The 15,985-nt window shown below is 37.0% G+C and overlaps 1 protein-coding gene across 3 annotated transcripts in view; it reads right to left on the bottom strand.

The window, feature by feature from the left end:
• Positions 1-104: 104 nt before the first annotated feature.
• The window catches only part of CSDE1 (cold shock domain containing E1), a 35,651-nt gene continuing 19,770 nt past the window's right edge, over positions 105-15,985 (bottom strand). For all 3 annotated transcript variants that reach the window (XM_019956753.2, XM_019956754.2, XM_019956755.2), the window contains 14 exons: positions 13,907-13,988; positions 13,482-13,610; positions 13,247-13,372; positions 12,418-12,630; positions 10,698-10,838; positions 10,445-10,609; positions 9,015-9,122; positions 8,262-8,437; positions 7,513-7,625; positions 6,398-6,517; positions 3,511-3,689; positions 2,521-2,684; positions 1,833-1,965; positions 105-1,404 (listed from right to left, as the gene is read on the bottom strand). In XM_019956753.2, coding sequence (XP_019812312.1) covers positions 1,357-1,404; positions 1,833-1,965; positions 2,521-2,684; positions 3,511-3,689; positions 6,398-6,517; positions 7,513-7,625; positions 8,262-8,437; positions 9,015-9,122; positions 10,445-10,609; positions 10,698-10,838; positions 12,418-12,630; positions 13,247-13,372; positions 13,482-13,610; positions 13,907-13,988 — 1,897 coding nt within the window. In that variant the 3' untranslated portion in view covers positions 105-1,356. The remainder of the gene's footprint in view (positions 1,405-1,832; positions 1,966-2,520; positions 2,685-3,510; positions 3,690-6,397; positions 6,518-7,512; positions 7,626-8,261; positions 8,438-9,014; positions 9,123-10,444; positions 10,610-10,697; positions 10,839-12,417; positions 12,631-13,246; positions 13,373-13,481; positions 13,611-13,906; positions 13,989-15,985) is intronic.

The following is a 15,985-nucleotide window of genomic DNA, read 5'->3' as shown; positions in this document are numbered from 1 at the left end:
CGGCCACGTGGGCCTCTGACCCAGGAGTCACGCGGCAGACCGCACCCAGACCCGCCCCTCCCATACAGGACGTTTTAATAATGAAAGCGCTAGGTGCTAGTGTCTCAAAAATCAGTAAAACTTTATTCGCTTCCATTCTTTCGCCATTAACAGAAAACTGGAGAAAGCAAAATGTTATGTGTTTACAAAGATAAATGGCCTCTTTACCCAGAGAAGATCAAAACCTCAAACGACAACGGGGAAGATAAAACACCCTCCCCCACATCCCCTGAGCTGACCCATGTCATCTTAGACAAAGCCTTCAGTCCACTGGCCAGGGACCTTGTATATGGCCAATTCAAGATGAGGGCCAAGTAATCAGACCAATCCGTTCCCGTGATAAAAAGTCGAACAGAAGCTACACCAAGGGTCAAGTGCCTGTTTTTACAGGACACAGGAACCAGGCGGCTACTTATAAAAAAAACAAGATTCATTTCAGGCACAACTTTTTTATTATTTTTTCTTTTGTTTTGTTTTGAAATCAGTAAAAGAAACTGGGTCCTATAAGCTGCAGTGATCTAAGCAGCAGCAAGTTTGTGCATTCGTCTTTTTGTTTTTGTTTAAATACGTTTAAATTATCACACTGCTGGCACACCTCATTTGCATGAAATTCTGCACCATACATACTAATTGTAGTAAAGTTACCCACCCCCCACGCCAGGAAAAAAAAAAAAAAAAAAAACTACTCTGGAAGATAATTTTCACTGAAATCTAACCAAACTTCGTTAAGTGGACTGTGACAAGATTATAAATGATATGAAAAATAACATTTTAACATTTGGCCATCAACTTAAGGAAATGGTTTGCCTATACAAATTTTGGTAATTTTTAATATATTCTACCCTCATATGGTCCTCAGAATTAAAGCATAATAAACAGAAAAGGAAAAAGAATGCAACTGAGTGCTAAGGCAGAAATCTTGCCAGAAGTAATGAAGGTAGAGTATATACTAAATATCAAGTGCAGAATTTCATAGGGCCAACAAGTTAACAGTCTATATTTTTCTCTTACACAGGCGAAGTGGATTTTGCAATTACCAGTTGCGTTAAATGCACCAAATAAAGCTCCTAAAATTGATACTATAAGGCGCCACCTTAAGTTTTCCAGGCTGCAACTGTGCATAATTTTAAAATGGTTTTCTTAAATTTATTTATTTTTTTAAACATAACACGAGGAAGGTGTTAAAACTGGTGTAATAGCTCAATAGAATAAGTATTCCAGATTTTGGGAGGGATGAAGAGGGAGATATTCAGAACCCTTCACCAGAATCCCCCCAACTTGATCATAGTGGATTAATGATGTGCTTTGTGGATGTGGTTAGTCAATCACACCAGCTTGACGGATCTTTCTTTCTGCACCAAATCCCTGTGAAGAAATAAAATTGCAGTTAATGACCCAGGTGCGTGACAATCACGGCACATTCACAATCCCAAAATGTAACATGATACATATATCACATATATGTATGTGTGATATTAATATATAATACCAAAGTATTACTCTCTATCACCACCAATTCTTTTGCAGAGGAGGAAATCTATAGTAAGCTTTCCTGATCTATTACCTAAACTATGTTCAAAGTATCAGAACACCAACAAACGTTCCTCTTATTATAAGCAACCACTATGTCAGGGGCTGACCCAATATGTAAGGATCCTAACTGATTATGATAGTGATACTTGAAGCACTTTAGTAAATTAAGCTCTTTGAGCTACACTAAAATAGGACCTCAAGTAGTATGTTGGTTTATCAGTTGCCCCCATTTACCCCCTAAAACTTGAATGCTTTCATACCATTGAGTTATCTGGTCCCCTTGGCTGACGAAGAACCATTAGGCGAGGAGCACTGGCATCATCCAGGGTGATATTCTTCAAGCGATTGACCAGCCTATCAGGTCGTGGAGCTGCAACAGCCTTGGGGCCCTCGCTATAACAAAGTCAAGAGATGAGAATAAGCAACACTTGGTGGGAAGAAAGTAAGTACATGCAGAATGTGTCTTCTACCTAACTATCCAAATGACTCAGTGTTAATGAGGGGGGACTCTTGCCTCACCTAGCCAACTGGCTAGCAAGACAGGACAGACAAGTTGGTTTATCTTTTCATCCCCAACTCCAGGTTTATTACTGTGTAGGAGCTGAAAGAATCATTTGGGTGAGGTTCATCTCTAGACTGGTCTGCAATCAGAAAGACCAGTTCCGCAGACACATAAAACAAGGTACTGGGTATGAAAAAAAACCATAGAAAAGGAAAAATATGAAGAAATATTTCCAGAGACTCTTAGCTCCTCTCATGCTAATGGTGTTATGAAAACAAAATATAGTGCCAGAAATGGTAAACTATAAAATCTAGACAATGAAGAATTTACCACAAAGTGGCAGAAGCAAATTACAAAAAGCAGTGATGGAAAGTCAAGGAACATGATAAAGCAGAGATTGCAAAAGTTAAAAGACAAAGGTTACTAATGAACAACAACAAACTCACCAGACTCGCCAAACATTACAAGCACTGCACTTGCCAGTGCGCTGATTAAGAATCACTGAGAATTCCACCTCATCTCCTGCCTGTAGCTCAATGCCATCCTGAACTTCTTTCACATGGAAAAAGAGCTTCTTGCTATCTCCTACTTCATAGTTAATGAAGCCAAACTGAAAATTTAAAAAGATAGTAATGTAAAAAAGACACACCATAGGAGGGAAAAGGAAACTCACTTTGAATGAAACACAATGCATGACCCTAATTAGAAGGGGATTTATAAAACATGTCAATGCTGATGCTCCAGTTCAGCTGCCTGGGTCTGCAAAACTTAGGGAAGAAATGTATGTTTGAAATCACTGCCATTCACTCTAGCACAGCCAGAGTAACAAAGGTTATCTTGTGCCTACATATAATGCATGAACCAAGCTTTTGAATTAAGCAAAATCAGAAAAGTTGTTACTTGAACATATGCTTGTTCTGCTCCCTTCCAAAATCAAGCTGGGTTATGGTATTACTAGAAACAGCCATACAAAATGTTATATTCACTGTACTGAAATTTTAAAAAAAAGTCTTCTCTAAGGACTCACAGATTCCCTTGAGATCTTAAGTACCAGGAAAGTTTTGTTTGCCCAAAGTTTATTTTAGGAAAACTTCTATATACATGGTTTCTTTCTTTGTGTGGTCTATAAAAGAAGCTCTGTGCTCAAGAATGAAAAACTGTTAATATGTCTTTCTATTCTGGAAGTCTCACTCTGAACTTATTTTCCCCGTTATGTTAGTTATTAGTACTACTTTTACTTTCCTTTTGCTACTATTGCCATTTTTTTCTTTCCATGTGGTTTTTCAGTTTTTAATATGATCTTCAAATCATTGAAAAGGAAGATAAAGTGAAAAAAAAAATTGAATGTCGATGGTTCCTGCTTGGCTGAAAAATTTAAGGCTTTGGTTACCAACTCATAAAAAGATCCAATTGGATCCGGAGGTATTACCACTTACCTGATCTTTCACACACTCCACTGTAGCCCTACGCAGGGGTGTGATGTTGTAGGCCATAGTCTGTGCGTTTTGGCCCAGGACACACAACTGGAACTTGACACTCTCCCCTTTCTGTAGGCAATCCCCTTTGTTGGCCATCCCAACTATGCCAAATGGATAGACTTCACCTTTCATATCCCCTGTAGGGAGAAGCAAGTACAAAGTCTAAAAGCTAATATTTCACAACAGCCCTCTCTGTTGATGGTCCTAATAAATTTCTAAATAATTTGCTAAAAATATTATATTCACTAAGATTTTTAATACCTGAGAAATTCTACTTTAAAGCTTCAATAAAATCCTGAATGCTAAACACTACCATGAAAATAAAGGAAAACTTGTAGCTCATTGTCACTGTACTAGCCAATCAACAGCTTTAAACCAAGTGTATAGGGAAAATGAAAAACTCCAACAACACTATCACTTACCATCTCATTACCTAAATTTAAAGCACTATGGATTGCTCACATGATCCACTGGATTATCTTCTTTCCAAGTGCACAATATGAGCGAGTCAAAAACATTTCTGATCCATACCCAACTGGGCATTAAACAAGCCAAGCACAAGCAAAAGCACAACGTAGACAAATTTTTTGGCATTCCACCTCCTTTCTTTGTTCTGATTGTGGCGCTCTCAAACCTAAGGCACTTTTCTCCTAGATGGATCATCACACTTTTTCTTAATGTCAGATAGTAAATATTTTAATCTTACAGACTCCTATCTCTGTCACAAGTACTCAATTTTGCTGTTGGCAGTGAGAAAGCAAAGACAGTATGTAAATGAACAGCTGTGGTTGTGTTTCAAGAAAATTTTATTAATAAAAACAAGTCATCTTATTTGCTGAGCTTTGCCCTGGAATAAAAAGTTGGCTGAAAGTCAAGGCAGGCTACAGATAAAAACCAGGCCAAAGGGTTCATTCAGCTACCTATCAGTTCACCTGGATAGTGAATTCACCACTTAATCAACAAAAGTAGAAATGAGGGTAAAAATATCAGATGGAAGAAGTAGCTTCAAAATTGGGAATGCATTTAACCATTCTCTTGATGATTACAGAGGCAAGTGAAGATTTTCTTTTCAAACCGAGAGAAACTAAAAACTTTGAGGAAACACTGCCAAATAGAGCAAGTCATACAGAAGTATTAGAGACAACTAGACTAAGTGACGGAGAAGGCAATGGCACCCCACTCCAGTACTCTTGCCTGGAGAATCCCATGGACGGAGGAGCCTGGTAGGCTACAGTCCATGGGGTCGCAAAGAGTCAGACACGACACACGACTGAGCGACTTCACTTTAGCTTTTCACTTTCATGCATTGGAGAAGGAAATGGCAACCCACTCCAGTGTTCTTGCCTGGAGAATCCCAGGGACGGGGGAGCCTGGTGGGCCACCGTCTACGGGGTCGCACAGAGTCGGAAGCAACTTAGTAGCAGCAAAAGACTGTGATATTGGTAGTAACTACCATTTATTAAACACTATACTGATTCATATTTAATCTTTATAGAACCTTTTGAGGTTGAAGATATTATCTTCATTTTAAAAATGAAGAAACTGAGTAAGGAAAGATTTAATTTGTCAGGTTATACAGCTAGCAAGTGAAAGAGCCTGTGTGCAGATCTACGTCTGTCCAACACTGAAACACCTGGTCTTATATTAAGGTTAGCTGTCTTCCTAAAAGAGCTGTGTTCTCACCACCAAGTGGGGAAAATGTGATCTGTATAGTCCCAGAAAACTCTAGGCTTGGAGATTTCAGGAAAGTTTCCTTTTCTACAAAACCTTGCTTTTAGACTATATCGAAGTGTTGAAGATTAAGTGGATTAGGGGTTGGGAATGCAAAAAAAGGTAAAAGGGAAAATGAAAGAGAGAAAAAAGGATATTTTGATGTTATCTCATGAGTTAAAGTTAGCTGCCCACACCCACATGGCCCTTTTAGGGGTTTGATAATCATTATGGCATCATAGTTCAATAATGACTTGCTATAAAGTTAATTCATATTTGGAGATGTGCATATATGAGGATACTGGTTTCACAGAAAAAAGAAATTCCTAAGAACTCATGTGATAAAAGAACAGGTCCATCAAGGCTAATTTCCTTCTCTCTCATGACCTGCTCTTTCCACTTTATATTCTTCTATGACTCCCAGATGGCACAAGATTTATTCTCTTTTTAAATCAAGCTATCATCTTTTGTTGGCATTTCAAACCCTCTTATCAACCTCATCCTTACAGTAATTCTGCTATATTAATCATCCAGTATTCCCTACTGTATTTCCATTGCAAACCTGTTGGGTCTTTCTGGTATTATCTGGAGCAAGCCATTATAGCAGTTCTCAGGGAGTTGTCAAAGATTGGGGGAAAAAAGGCAGAAAAATGAAAAAATAGGGAGCCTTGACCTAGAGACAAGTAGTAGGATCTTCATGGTATCCTGTAAGTAACAGACATAGTAAAATTTTACAGGAAGCAAAAATGTTTATAGAATTGAATACTTACTAGAACATTTTGTCAATACTGATGTAAATAACCAGTGAATAATAGAGGACAAAATTGTGTTAAACCCAGCCAATTGTCAATGTCTGATTATCAACCATTAAATGCATATTTTTAGTGTGAGATTTTGTTCTTAGTCTATTATAACTCAGTTAGTAGCTCACATATCAGTCATTTATTCACATAAACCCAGGCTGATCTCATTTCCAAGAAATAAAAAAAAAAAAACAGCCAAGCATGGGTAGGAAAATAAAATCACTTCTCCTTAATTCAGTTTTTAAGGACAAATGCAACACCACATTTTTAAATCTTCGACATGCTCATCTGAAGGTAAGGCAAATTTCAAAACATGATAAAGATGTTCTTACCTTCGTCCACAATCTCAATCATTCCTTGGTACTCATTCTGTGTTGGATCAACACTCCTCAAGGGGCGAATGACTTTACCAGAGTAGATGGTGGGATCAGCTTCCTCAGTAATGCCATTCACTACAAAACAAAAGCATGTATACCTTTCTCTCAACAATTATATTGAAATGCTATTCCACAGGATTAAAAATCAAAAAGCAAAAATCATCAGGACAAATGTTAAGAGGGCTAGCTGGTTGTCTGCTAGTCTTAAAATACTTCTAAGCTCTTATTAAAGATGTTCAAAGAATTAGTAAGTATTCATATTTAAACACGTCTCACCCTCTCACCTTTTCCAGGTGACCAGATGTCACCTTTATAGTGAGGTATTCCCTGGTCTCTAGAAGTAGTGGCAACCCCAATACTTATATACTTCTCCAACTTATTTTATCTTAATATCTTTCTGAACATACTACATATAGTATTTCACTCATCTTGCTTGCCAATTTGTCTTATTTCTTCATTGCTGTACCCCCAGTATCTAAAACACAGCATACATCTAGGTTATTTGTTAAACTGAATGAACATTCTTAACTCCTATTTCTCTAGAAAAACATTAAGGGAAAGTGTTATTTGGGGAATTGTATTACATAAAACCCAAAAAGGAAGCTGCAAGAAATCAAAGATTCTAAACAGCAACGATTTTCTGAAGTTCCCATTTTTTTTCACATTTAAACTTATTCTTATTTAAATAAGTCTTCTAGAGGCATGCCTCCCTCTCTAATCCCATGGAGATTATCCTGGGGTTATTTTTGAAAAAGAGTTATAGAATTGACAATAAACTCAAAGCAAATGATCTAAATAATCTAGAACAGTGGTTTTCAAACTTCAGTGTTCATCAGAATTACTTGCAGGATTTGTTAAAACAGGGTACCCATCTCCAAAGTTTCAGTAGGGTTGGGGTCAAAGAACATGTATTTTTAACAAGTGGCTAGGTGATGATGCTGTATCTAGGGATCACACCTAGAGAACACTGACCTAGAACAATAGGGTTTTTGCTCCCTCTCCCACCTTACCCTTCACCCTTTTACCTAAAGAATAGGCCTTTGACTTCATTAGAAGTCACAATTCATTACCTGAGTGTGTTTTGTTCACTTTTTCTGCACTGACTTTGTTGCCTTTTCCTTTGGACAAGCTGTACTCGACCATGTCCCCCAGTTCCAGGCTATCAACATCACCAGAGAACTCACTGCAGGGGAGGGGGAGGAAATGATATTTGAATAAATATTTACCACAAACATCAACGGGAGCAAGCAGCCTTTATTTCTTCTATTGTAATATTCATGATGTGCTTACAAATTGGATACGGTTTTAAGCACTGACTCATATGATCTTCAAGAATATCCTATGAAGAGGTACCATTATCCCCAGATTCAAGATAATGAAACTAAGATGCTAGGAGGTTATTTTCATTCAATAAAAAGATAATAAAAGTTACATAGCTATTAAGTGGCAGATTCAAACTGAAATTCAAACTGGATTCAAACTGAAACTGTATGGTTCTAAGAGCCCATGCTATGGGCTATGGCTAACCACTATGCTATAATACCAAATCAAATACACAATTCTCTGATAGCAACATATAAAACAGAATTCTTTTACTGAAGTAGACAGGGTCCTATACAATGTTCAAAGCAGATACAGGTCTTCTTATATCTTTTGACCACATGTTTTCTATATAGAGGTAGACAATTAACTTTATATACTGCCAAAATTTTACCAATATGAAATCTGAGATTAAAAACTACATAACCACCCAATATTAATATTTTTGACTCTAAAACCAGAGAATGGAAGCTCCAAGTTCCTAAAAGGCAATCCTTACCTGTAATGGAAAAAGATTTCCTTATCATGATTGGCTGTTTCAATAAATCCAAAATTATCCTTCAAAGTTGCCACATAACCCAAGAGCCTCTTGGAGTTCGAATTACGACCTAAGAGTCGCACACAAGTTGCAATCTGCTGTCCAGGCCTCTGTTTGTCACTAATACTAAATTCAACCTGTGAAAAATAAGGTGTGTGGAAATGACAACACCCCCAGACCTTGCTTTCCACTTAAATAGTCTGTATAAATAATTTGATGGAACAGATTTCCACCAGAACTATTACTTCTATTTCTCATTCCATTTTTCACAAGGATCAAGTTGTTGCTCTCCAGTGTGTATTCCTTACAGATCTCACTTTCTTTAAAGGAAGTCAATTAGAAAACCAGACATTCCAACCAAGTACAATAAAAATTAACCACAATGTAAAAACCTTTGGTATGATTTTACTTTGATGTTTTAACTTTCTTACCAATATTATTTATTTTAAATAAGGTAATTCTTTTGACATATCTAATGCTTAAACACTAACTCTTCAAAAAGCTTTTAACAAAAGCTTGCTAGACCCTATTCTAATTGAATAAACTGCTTTTAAATAGGAAGATGTTCATATATATATTAAACTTGTAAGCACAAAAGAATTGGAGCACAACTTGATAAAATTTAAAGAAACCATGTTTTCAGGATTTAAGATTAAGATGATAACCTTTAACTCTCCCTCCCTCTCCTTTCTCTAGTAAGAAGAATTATCTTGCCTTGTCTCCTATTTGAGGAGAAGTAGATCCTTCCACATCCTTGGCTTGAAAAGCAATAGTCAATTTCACCCCACAATCATCATAAGCAATAATGCCATCCTCAGTCTCCTAGAGAGATACAGACAGAAAACAATGAAAAGAATCAAGAACAACTGAAAAAACAGTATCAGCACAATTACAGTTATTATAGAATCCTGAGCCAGAGAACAGGCAGAAATTTCTTACTTAGGGTTCTCTAAAATATTTTTCATATGAATAAAAATATGGTCTTACCTTAACTCAAGGCCAACTCAATCTGCTATCATCTGGTCTTAAAGTCTTATCCTAGTTTTAACACTGAGAGGGAGAACTTGCTGGCAGGTCTATGCTAGTTTTCACAGCCAATCAGAAATCACCTCCCCAAAGAAAAAGTCCTATCTTCCTGTTAAACTAATTAGTGCTTTATAAAGAAACCTTGAGACTTTCTCATCTGTACCTCTATTCCGTGAGGAATATCCTTTCCTCATTTATCTCTACCTATTATATGTCAATGTCCTTAGTGAAACTGTCCCAGATGCTGTCAGCTTAAGAATTAATTTTTGACAAAGATCCCTTACCTTTTACAGCAGCATTTAAAATTGTTTGAATTAACCTGCTTCTATACAATTTTTAATCTGTTACCTAAGAGCAAAAATAATCTTATGGATAGCTTCATATTTAGATTCAGTGGGTTTTTTAAAAAATGGGGAATTCCAATGTGTGAATTCAGTCTACCAAAATTTCAAAGTTTTAAATTTCTTGGATGACAAACACTATCATTTCAGATGAGTGGTTCTAAACTGGGAGTGATCAGGAGACATTTGGCAGATTCTGGAGACATGTCTGGCAGTCACAAAGCGGGAGAAAAGATACTGGCCTCTAGTGAGTAAATGAAGAAGGCAATGGCACCCCACTCCAGTACTCTTGCCTGGAAAATCCCATGGACAGAGGAGCCTGGTAGGCTGCAGTCCATGGGGTCGTGAAGAGTCAGATATGACGGAGTGATTTCACTTTTACTTTTCACTTTCATGCATTGGAGAAGGAAATGGCAACCCACTCCAGTGTTCTTGCCTGGAGAATCCCAGGGACAGCAGAGCCCGGTGGGCTGCCGTCTGTGGGGTCGCACAGAATCGGACATGACTGAAGCGACTTAGTAGTAGTAGTGAGTAAAAGCCAGAGAGGGATGCTGCTAAACATGCCCAAACGCAAAGAACAGCTACCCACCTCCTCCTTCCCAAAGACTTATCCAGCTCAAGATGTTAATATTGCTGAGATTAAAAACTTTGCTTTAGACTGATTCACTGTTCATATTATAGGCAATTCTGAAAGACTAACACTCCATTATTGTGTGAACAGTGGTTTCCTTTAAAGAGAAGAGACAAACTGTAAAAATCATTTTGATTAAAACTTACCTTTTCTTTGCCTTTATTTGGGCTAGTGGTTTTAGGATTCGAAAAAGTGGCCTCTTTTTCTACAGTGCCCAGAAAACGATGATCTGAATGGGAGTGGAACGAAACCGTGCCCTTGGGAAGTTTTTTAATCCTAATAGCATGATTTCTTTGGGCAGAGAGCATATCCTACAAATGATTAAAAAAAAAAAGTAACTTAAAACTGAAAAAGGAAGGACCAAGAAAACCTCTCATACTTTTCTCAAAAACTACTCACAGGAACCACAGTAAACTCTACTTCATCTGCAATATGAAGCTGGTTCCCATCCAGAATTTCACTGAAGTGGAAGAACATACGAGCATCACGATCCACACACTTGATGAAACCAAAACCATCTCTCATGGCAGCAATTACACCCTGAAACCAAAATAATACTGGCTGTGAAGACTGTCAAGACAACATTCAAATTTGGAAGTATCATCACATTAAATGTCAGGAATTAAATATCCAAATCTTGTATCCACATTTAAAAATTTCCATTTAAATACAAATTCACTGATTTCAATAAAATAATCCCTAAGCAACTGAGACTCCCCAGATGCTACTCCTTGGCCAATAAACAGTAGAAAAAGTATTTCTGAAGTAAATGTATGCAGCATATTCCATTTAATTTTCAATTGTCAAAAATATTGTTTTACAAGACGAGGAAACTGAGGTCGAAAGAGGTTAAGCAATTTGCCCAAAGCACATAGTTACTAAGTGGCAAACAATGGATTCTAAATAATGCCCAAGCTTTATGACACTGTAACTTCCAGAAATTAAAAATCTACAGAACAATACTTCAAATACCTCAAAAGTCAACTAAAGGCAACTTTATAATCTCAATTTCAAAAATCTTTTGAGCTTAGGCACAGGAGGATTTAAGATTTAGGTTTGAAGAATAAACTATATAAAGTCCCATCCTCATGGTTTTTTTCCTTCATATTAAATTATCAGCTCTGTAAAGGCCTTATATCCAGAATAACTGGACATGACAGATACATGAATAGTTACTGAAACAATTACTATCAACACATCAATGACTTACATATTGCATATTTACATATTACAGAGATGATTACTCTATAATCAGTTTTGAATACAGCCTAAGTTACATTCTGACATTTAATCCTTGCTAAATCCTGATGACAACCAAGCTATTCAACAATGTTCTCCATACTGTAAAGCCAAACACATCTAAGAAACATTTTTTTGCAAACACTGCAAATGTCAAACACTGGGAAATATTACAGATCAGCAGTCCCCAACTTTTTTGGCATCAGGGATCCATTTCACGGAAGACAACTCTTCCAAAGACCTAGAGGTGGGGGGTAGGGAGGGGGTTCAGGCTGTAATGCGAGCAATGGGGAGCAGAGGGCTTGCCTGCTGCTCACTTCCTGCTGTGCAGCCTGGTTCCTAACAGGCTGAGGACCAACCAGTCCACCGCCCTGCTGTAGCTATTAACTGTAAACAGCACCAAATGTATATTACATCTGATAAAACTAATTCATCAAAGCTTAACTTTAAAAATATGTTTGGGCAACACGGGCATCATTTCCAGACATATATTCACTAATAAAAAATTTCAAGTCCTACTATAAAAACAAAACCTACTTTGTGGAGTATTTTATGGAACAATCTGGAAAAATCTACTTTCTACAATGATGAACTTAAATCAACTCAGTCTTCATATTTAAGGGCCAGAGAAGCACTGACTTTCAAAAGACCTTAGAAATCATCCTCTCCAAATTTCCATTCTAAAACCTTCTCACATATATTTCAAGGTAACCAGTTAGGTGTCAAACCAAGATTGATTCAATGTCTATATTCTTAATCACCTTAATAAGGTAACTACCCAATATTGTCATGCCTCAAAGAATTTTCAATACCATATTACAAACTTACATATAACATTGTCCCACCTACCTTCCACTTTGGATACGCATCTAACACTTACCATCTCTCTGGCTTCATTAGTGAACTGAAATGTATTTGATAGAACTTCTATGTTGGTTGCTCGTTCTAATTTGTCACGACGGTCTGTTGAAATATTAAACCTAACGTGGTCACCTTCCAACAGGGTCACCTTGGATTTTGTATCTTTGTCTCCAAAGGGAAGTTCTTTAGGAATCACAAAATCAACTTTGATGCGTCCTGGCAATGGGTCATTCTGATGAGAAGGAAAAACTATTTTAGCTGGAGATTTCTCATCCTTCCTAGTTCTAAGTCAAACAAGAAGAACACATAGTAAACCCATGTTATTTATAATAGATAACTCCCTAAAGGAAAAAAAGGTGTTGAAAACCTATGTTCAATTTGAAAGCTTTTGTGTTCTGTGGTCACATGACACAACCATGAACTCATGATACTGCAGTTAAGATCCTGCACTCTGATACTGAGAGATTTTATTTAAGGGAAAAAAAAAAAATCCAATCTCTTATGTTTTACATTTCCTTAACAATGATACCACTGGTCTCATCTTTTCACTCCCCCCAGACCCCTTACATACAAGCCCAACTGGGGCCCAAGCACACAGACATGAATTGTTTTCCCTCCCATCTAACCAGCAATTTTTTTTGGTCCCTTTCTCCATATCACCCAGCTAAAACAAACAAACAATATATTCATGAATGTACCTACCAATGGTTTCCTATTTAAATTCTACACATTAAATACTTAATACAAAATTACATTAATTGAATATAATAAAACTTCTGTATACCACACCATATTACTCTTATTTCTGATGAGGCAAAAGATGACTCTCCTGAAAAAAGACTATTTACCTGGTTTTTACTGGGTACTTTGGGGATGACTTTGGTTACAGTTCCTTCAAAATGTTCAATGCTGATATCTTCAAAAATGACTGTTCCTTGAGGCAACAGTCTGACATCTGTTGCAACTTCTTTACCCTAAACCAAAAAGGAGCATAGGGGGCACACATGTCATTTTAAGTGTTTCATACATTTTAACTACTTACTTTAAAAGAAGGTCAAAGGTCAAGTTATTTAACTATCTTACATTTCGGTCCTTGATTGTGAATTCCACGTCATCTCCAGGCTGTAAGGATTCTAAGTCACCCTTAAATTCACTATAGTGAAAGAATATCTCCTTTACAATATCGCCTCTTTCAATAAAGCCAAACGCCTCCTAGAGGCAAACAAATATGAAAAAAAAGCAGGAATATTATGCACTATTCAGCATATATATTTATGATTACAATTTACAATTAAGAAGCCTTTTAAGTGGCAACATTATTATTTGGTAAAGTCTAATATTAATACCAATGAAATGGCCATTTTAAAGAATATAATTAGTAACCAGATTGCTTTTGAAGTTAATATTTTTTAAAGGAAAGACAAAGAAGAAAATCCAAAGACTTGAGTTTGAAAGACTTAACACAGCCAAAAAAAAAACTCAAGTTTGTCAAATTTGATGACACTTACTTTCATGGCACAAACTACTCCCTGATAGCGAGCTTGTTTCTTTTTCAACAGCATAATATTACGAGCACTTACAGCACCAGTACTGGAAAAAAAGAATCAGGTGGGGATAGTGGGGAACAAAGAGGGGTGGAAAATGCATTGATCTGGTTAGATACAATGACTTTAGAGAAACAATAGTTTTCTAAGCCCTTAACACTTCTGCATTATCACTAATATAAGATTTCCTAATACACAATCCTTTTCATATAGCTTCACATGCAAAGGACTTTTGCCCAAACTCCCTAGCTTTTGAAACTGGGCACATATATATGTGACCGTTTTCCTTTTGGGCTGTTGAAAATAAGTCCACAAATTGGATGCCATCAGATGGGGAATGCTAAGGTTTTAGAAAGGCCATTACTTGAACAAACACTGAGTAGGAATTATGTACTGCATACAAACATGGGGAAACAGAGATAAGTAAGAGATGGTCCTGTTTACAATGAATACTGAATTTAGTAGCTATCCCATCAATTATACAGCAAAGAAACCTTGAGTAAATGCAGTGATTATAGGAGATATTTGCTATGCTTTAAAAAAAAGTGACATTCACCTCCACTGAAAAGAGAGATGTCATGTTGCTAAACTGTCCCCATCTTTGAGCAGCAGCATGTAAATCTGACAGTGACCCCACTGACTAGCCCACCAGGCTCCTCTGTCCGTGGAATTCTCCAGGCAAGAATATTGGAATGGGTAACCATTCCCTTCTCCAGATCTTCCTAACCCAGGGATCGAACCCAGGTCTCTTGCATTACAAGCAGATTCCTTACCATCTGAGCTACCAGGAAGCCCTTAAAGATGGCACAAACTGTATAAGATGGAAGAGTATTTGTTGGTGTTGTTTTTAAGATCTTCAGACCAAGCTACTGGTCTATTACTTCCCTTAATTCTTCATGGACAAAGTCCTTCATGGACAACTGTCCTTTTTATTTCAGAAACTTAACAGACTAACAGAAGATCCTGGAAAAATCCTATGTGCTTTTGCAACTCACTATAGTGAAAAGGTCTTATTTAGAGCCAGATTTGGGATTGAAATGTCAATTTAAAAGCTGTGTGACTTTAGGCAAGTCACTTTATGAGAACATACCTCACTTTACACATGGAAGACTTAGTTCTGAGGATTAACAACTATACATAAATATTTAGTACAAGACCTAGCACATTCAAGACTTTATTGGGATTAAATAAAACCCTTTCATTGGCTCCCCATCCACCTCAAGCCCTATTCCCTAGTTTCCTACTTAAGATTAATTTGAGGTCTCAAACTACTAATATCCGTACCTGTTACTCAATCTGATTTCTTCTAGTCTTACAAGAGGTAAAGCTCAAGGCTAATAATTCTGCACAAACCACTGGAACTTTATTCTGTACTGCCAGTGAAAGTCTATTCCCAGCACTTTCTCCTATTTTTAAGTTCCCTTATATCTATCTTTTCCAGTCTAAAGTAAAAATAACCATCCCTGGGCTTTCTTAAGTACACTTTCCTTAACTGCTTATGCCAAGGAATTCAACAGCTCTATCTCCTGCCTGTCACTAGCTTGTTCAGATCTATACATACAACTACATATTTAATATCTTCACCCACAGACACCTCAAATTCAAAATGCCAAAATAAGCGTAATTCTTCTCCCACCCTTAATCTTTCTGCCGTACCTCCTAAGTCCAGTTACTGCTATCATTAGCTGTCTAGTAGCCCAAGCAAGAAAAATGGCATTTGGGACTCCTCTTCCCTTAGATCTAATATACTCCTCTATCAAGTTATTAAACTTGGTCATTTTTTTTTTCTCTTACGTGATTTGAGTTCTACACCCTACCACCACTGGCCTATCCATATTAGACCCTTATCTTTCATATTAACTCTCAAATCTCTGCCTCTTATCTAGAGGATCCCTACTCTCCAAAAGCCTACCATCCCCACCACTTCCAACAATTGAAACCATACTTCCCCAATTAAAATCCTTCAAAGATTCCTGTTACTACTAATGAATAAACTTCAAACTTCATCCTTCTATGATCCAGTCAATTCAATCAACTCAAACT

Source organism: Bos indicus, chromosome 3, assembly GCF_029378745.1.
Source record: "Bos indicus isolate NIAB-ARS_2022 breed Sahiwal x Tharparkar chromosome 3, NIAB-ARS_B.indTharparkar_mat_pri_1.0, whole genome shotgun sequence".
NCBI lineage: Eukaryota > Metazoa > Chordata > Mammalia > Artiodactyla > Bovidae > Bos > Bos indicus.
Note: the sequence above shows the minus strand (reverse complement) of the source record. Positions and strands in the feature narration are given on the sequence as shown.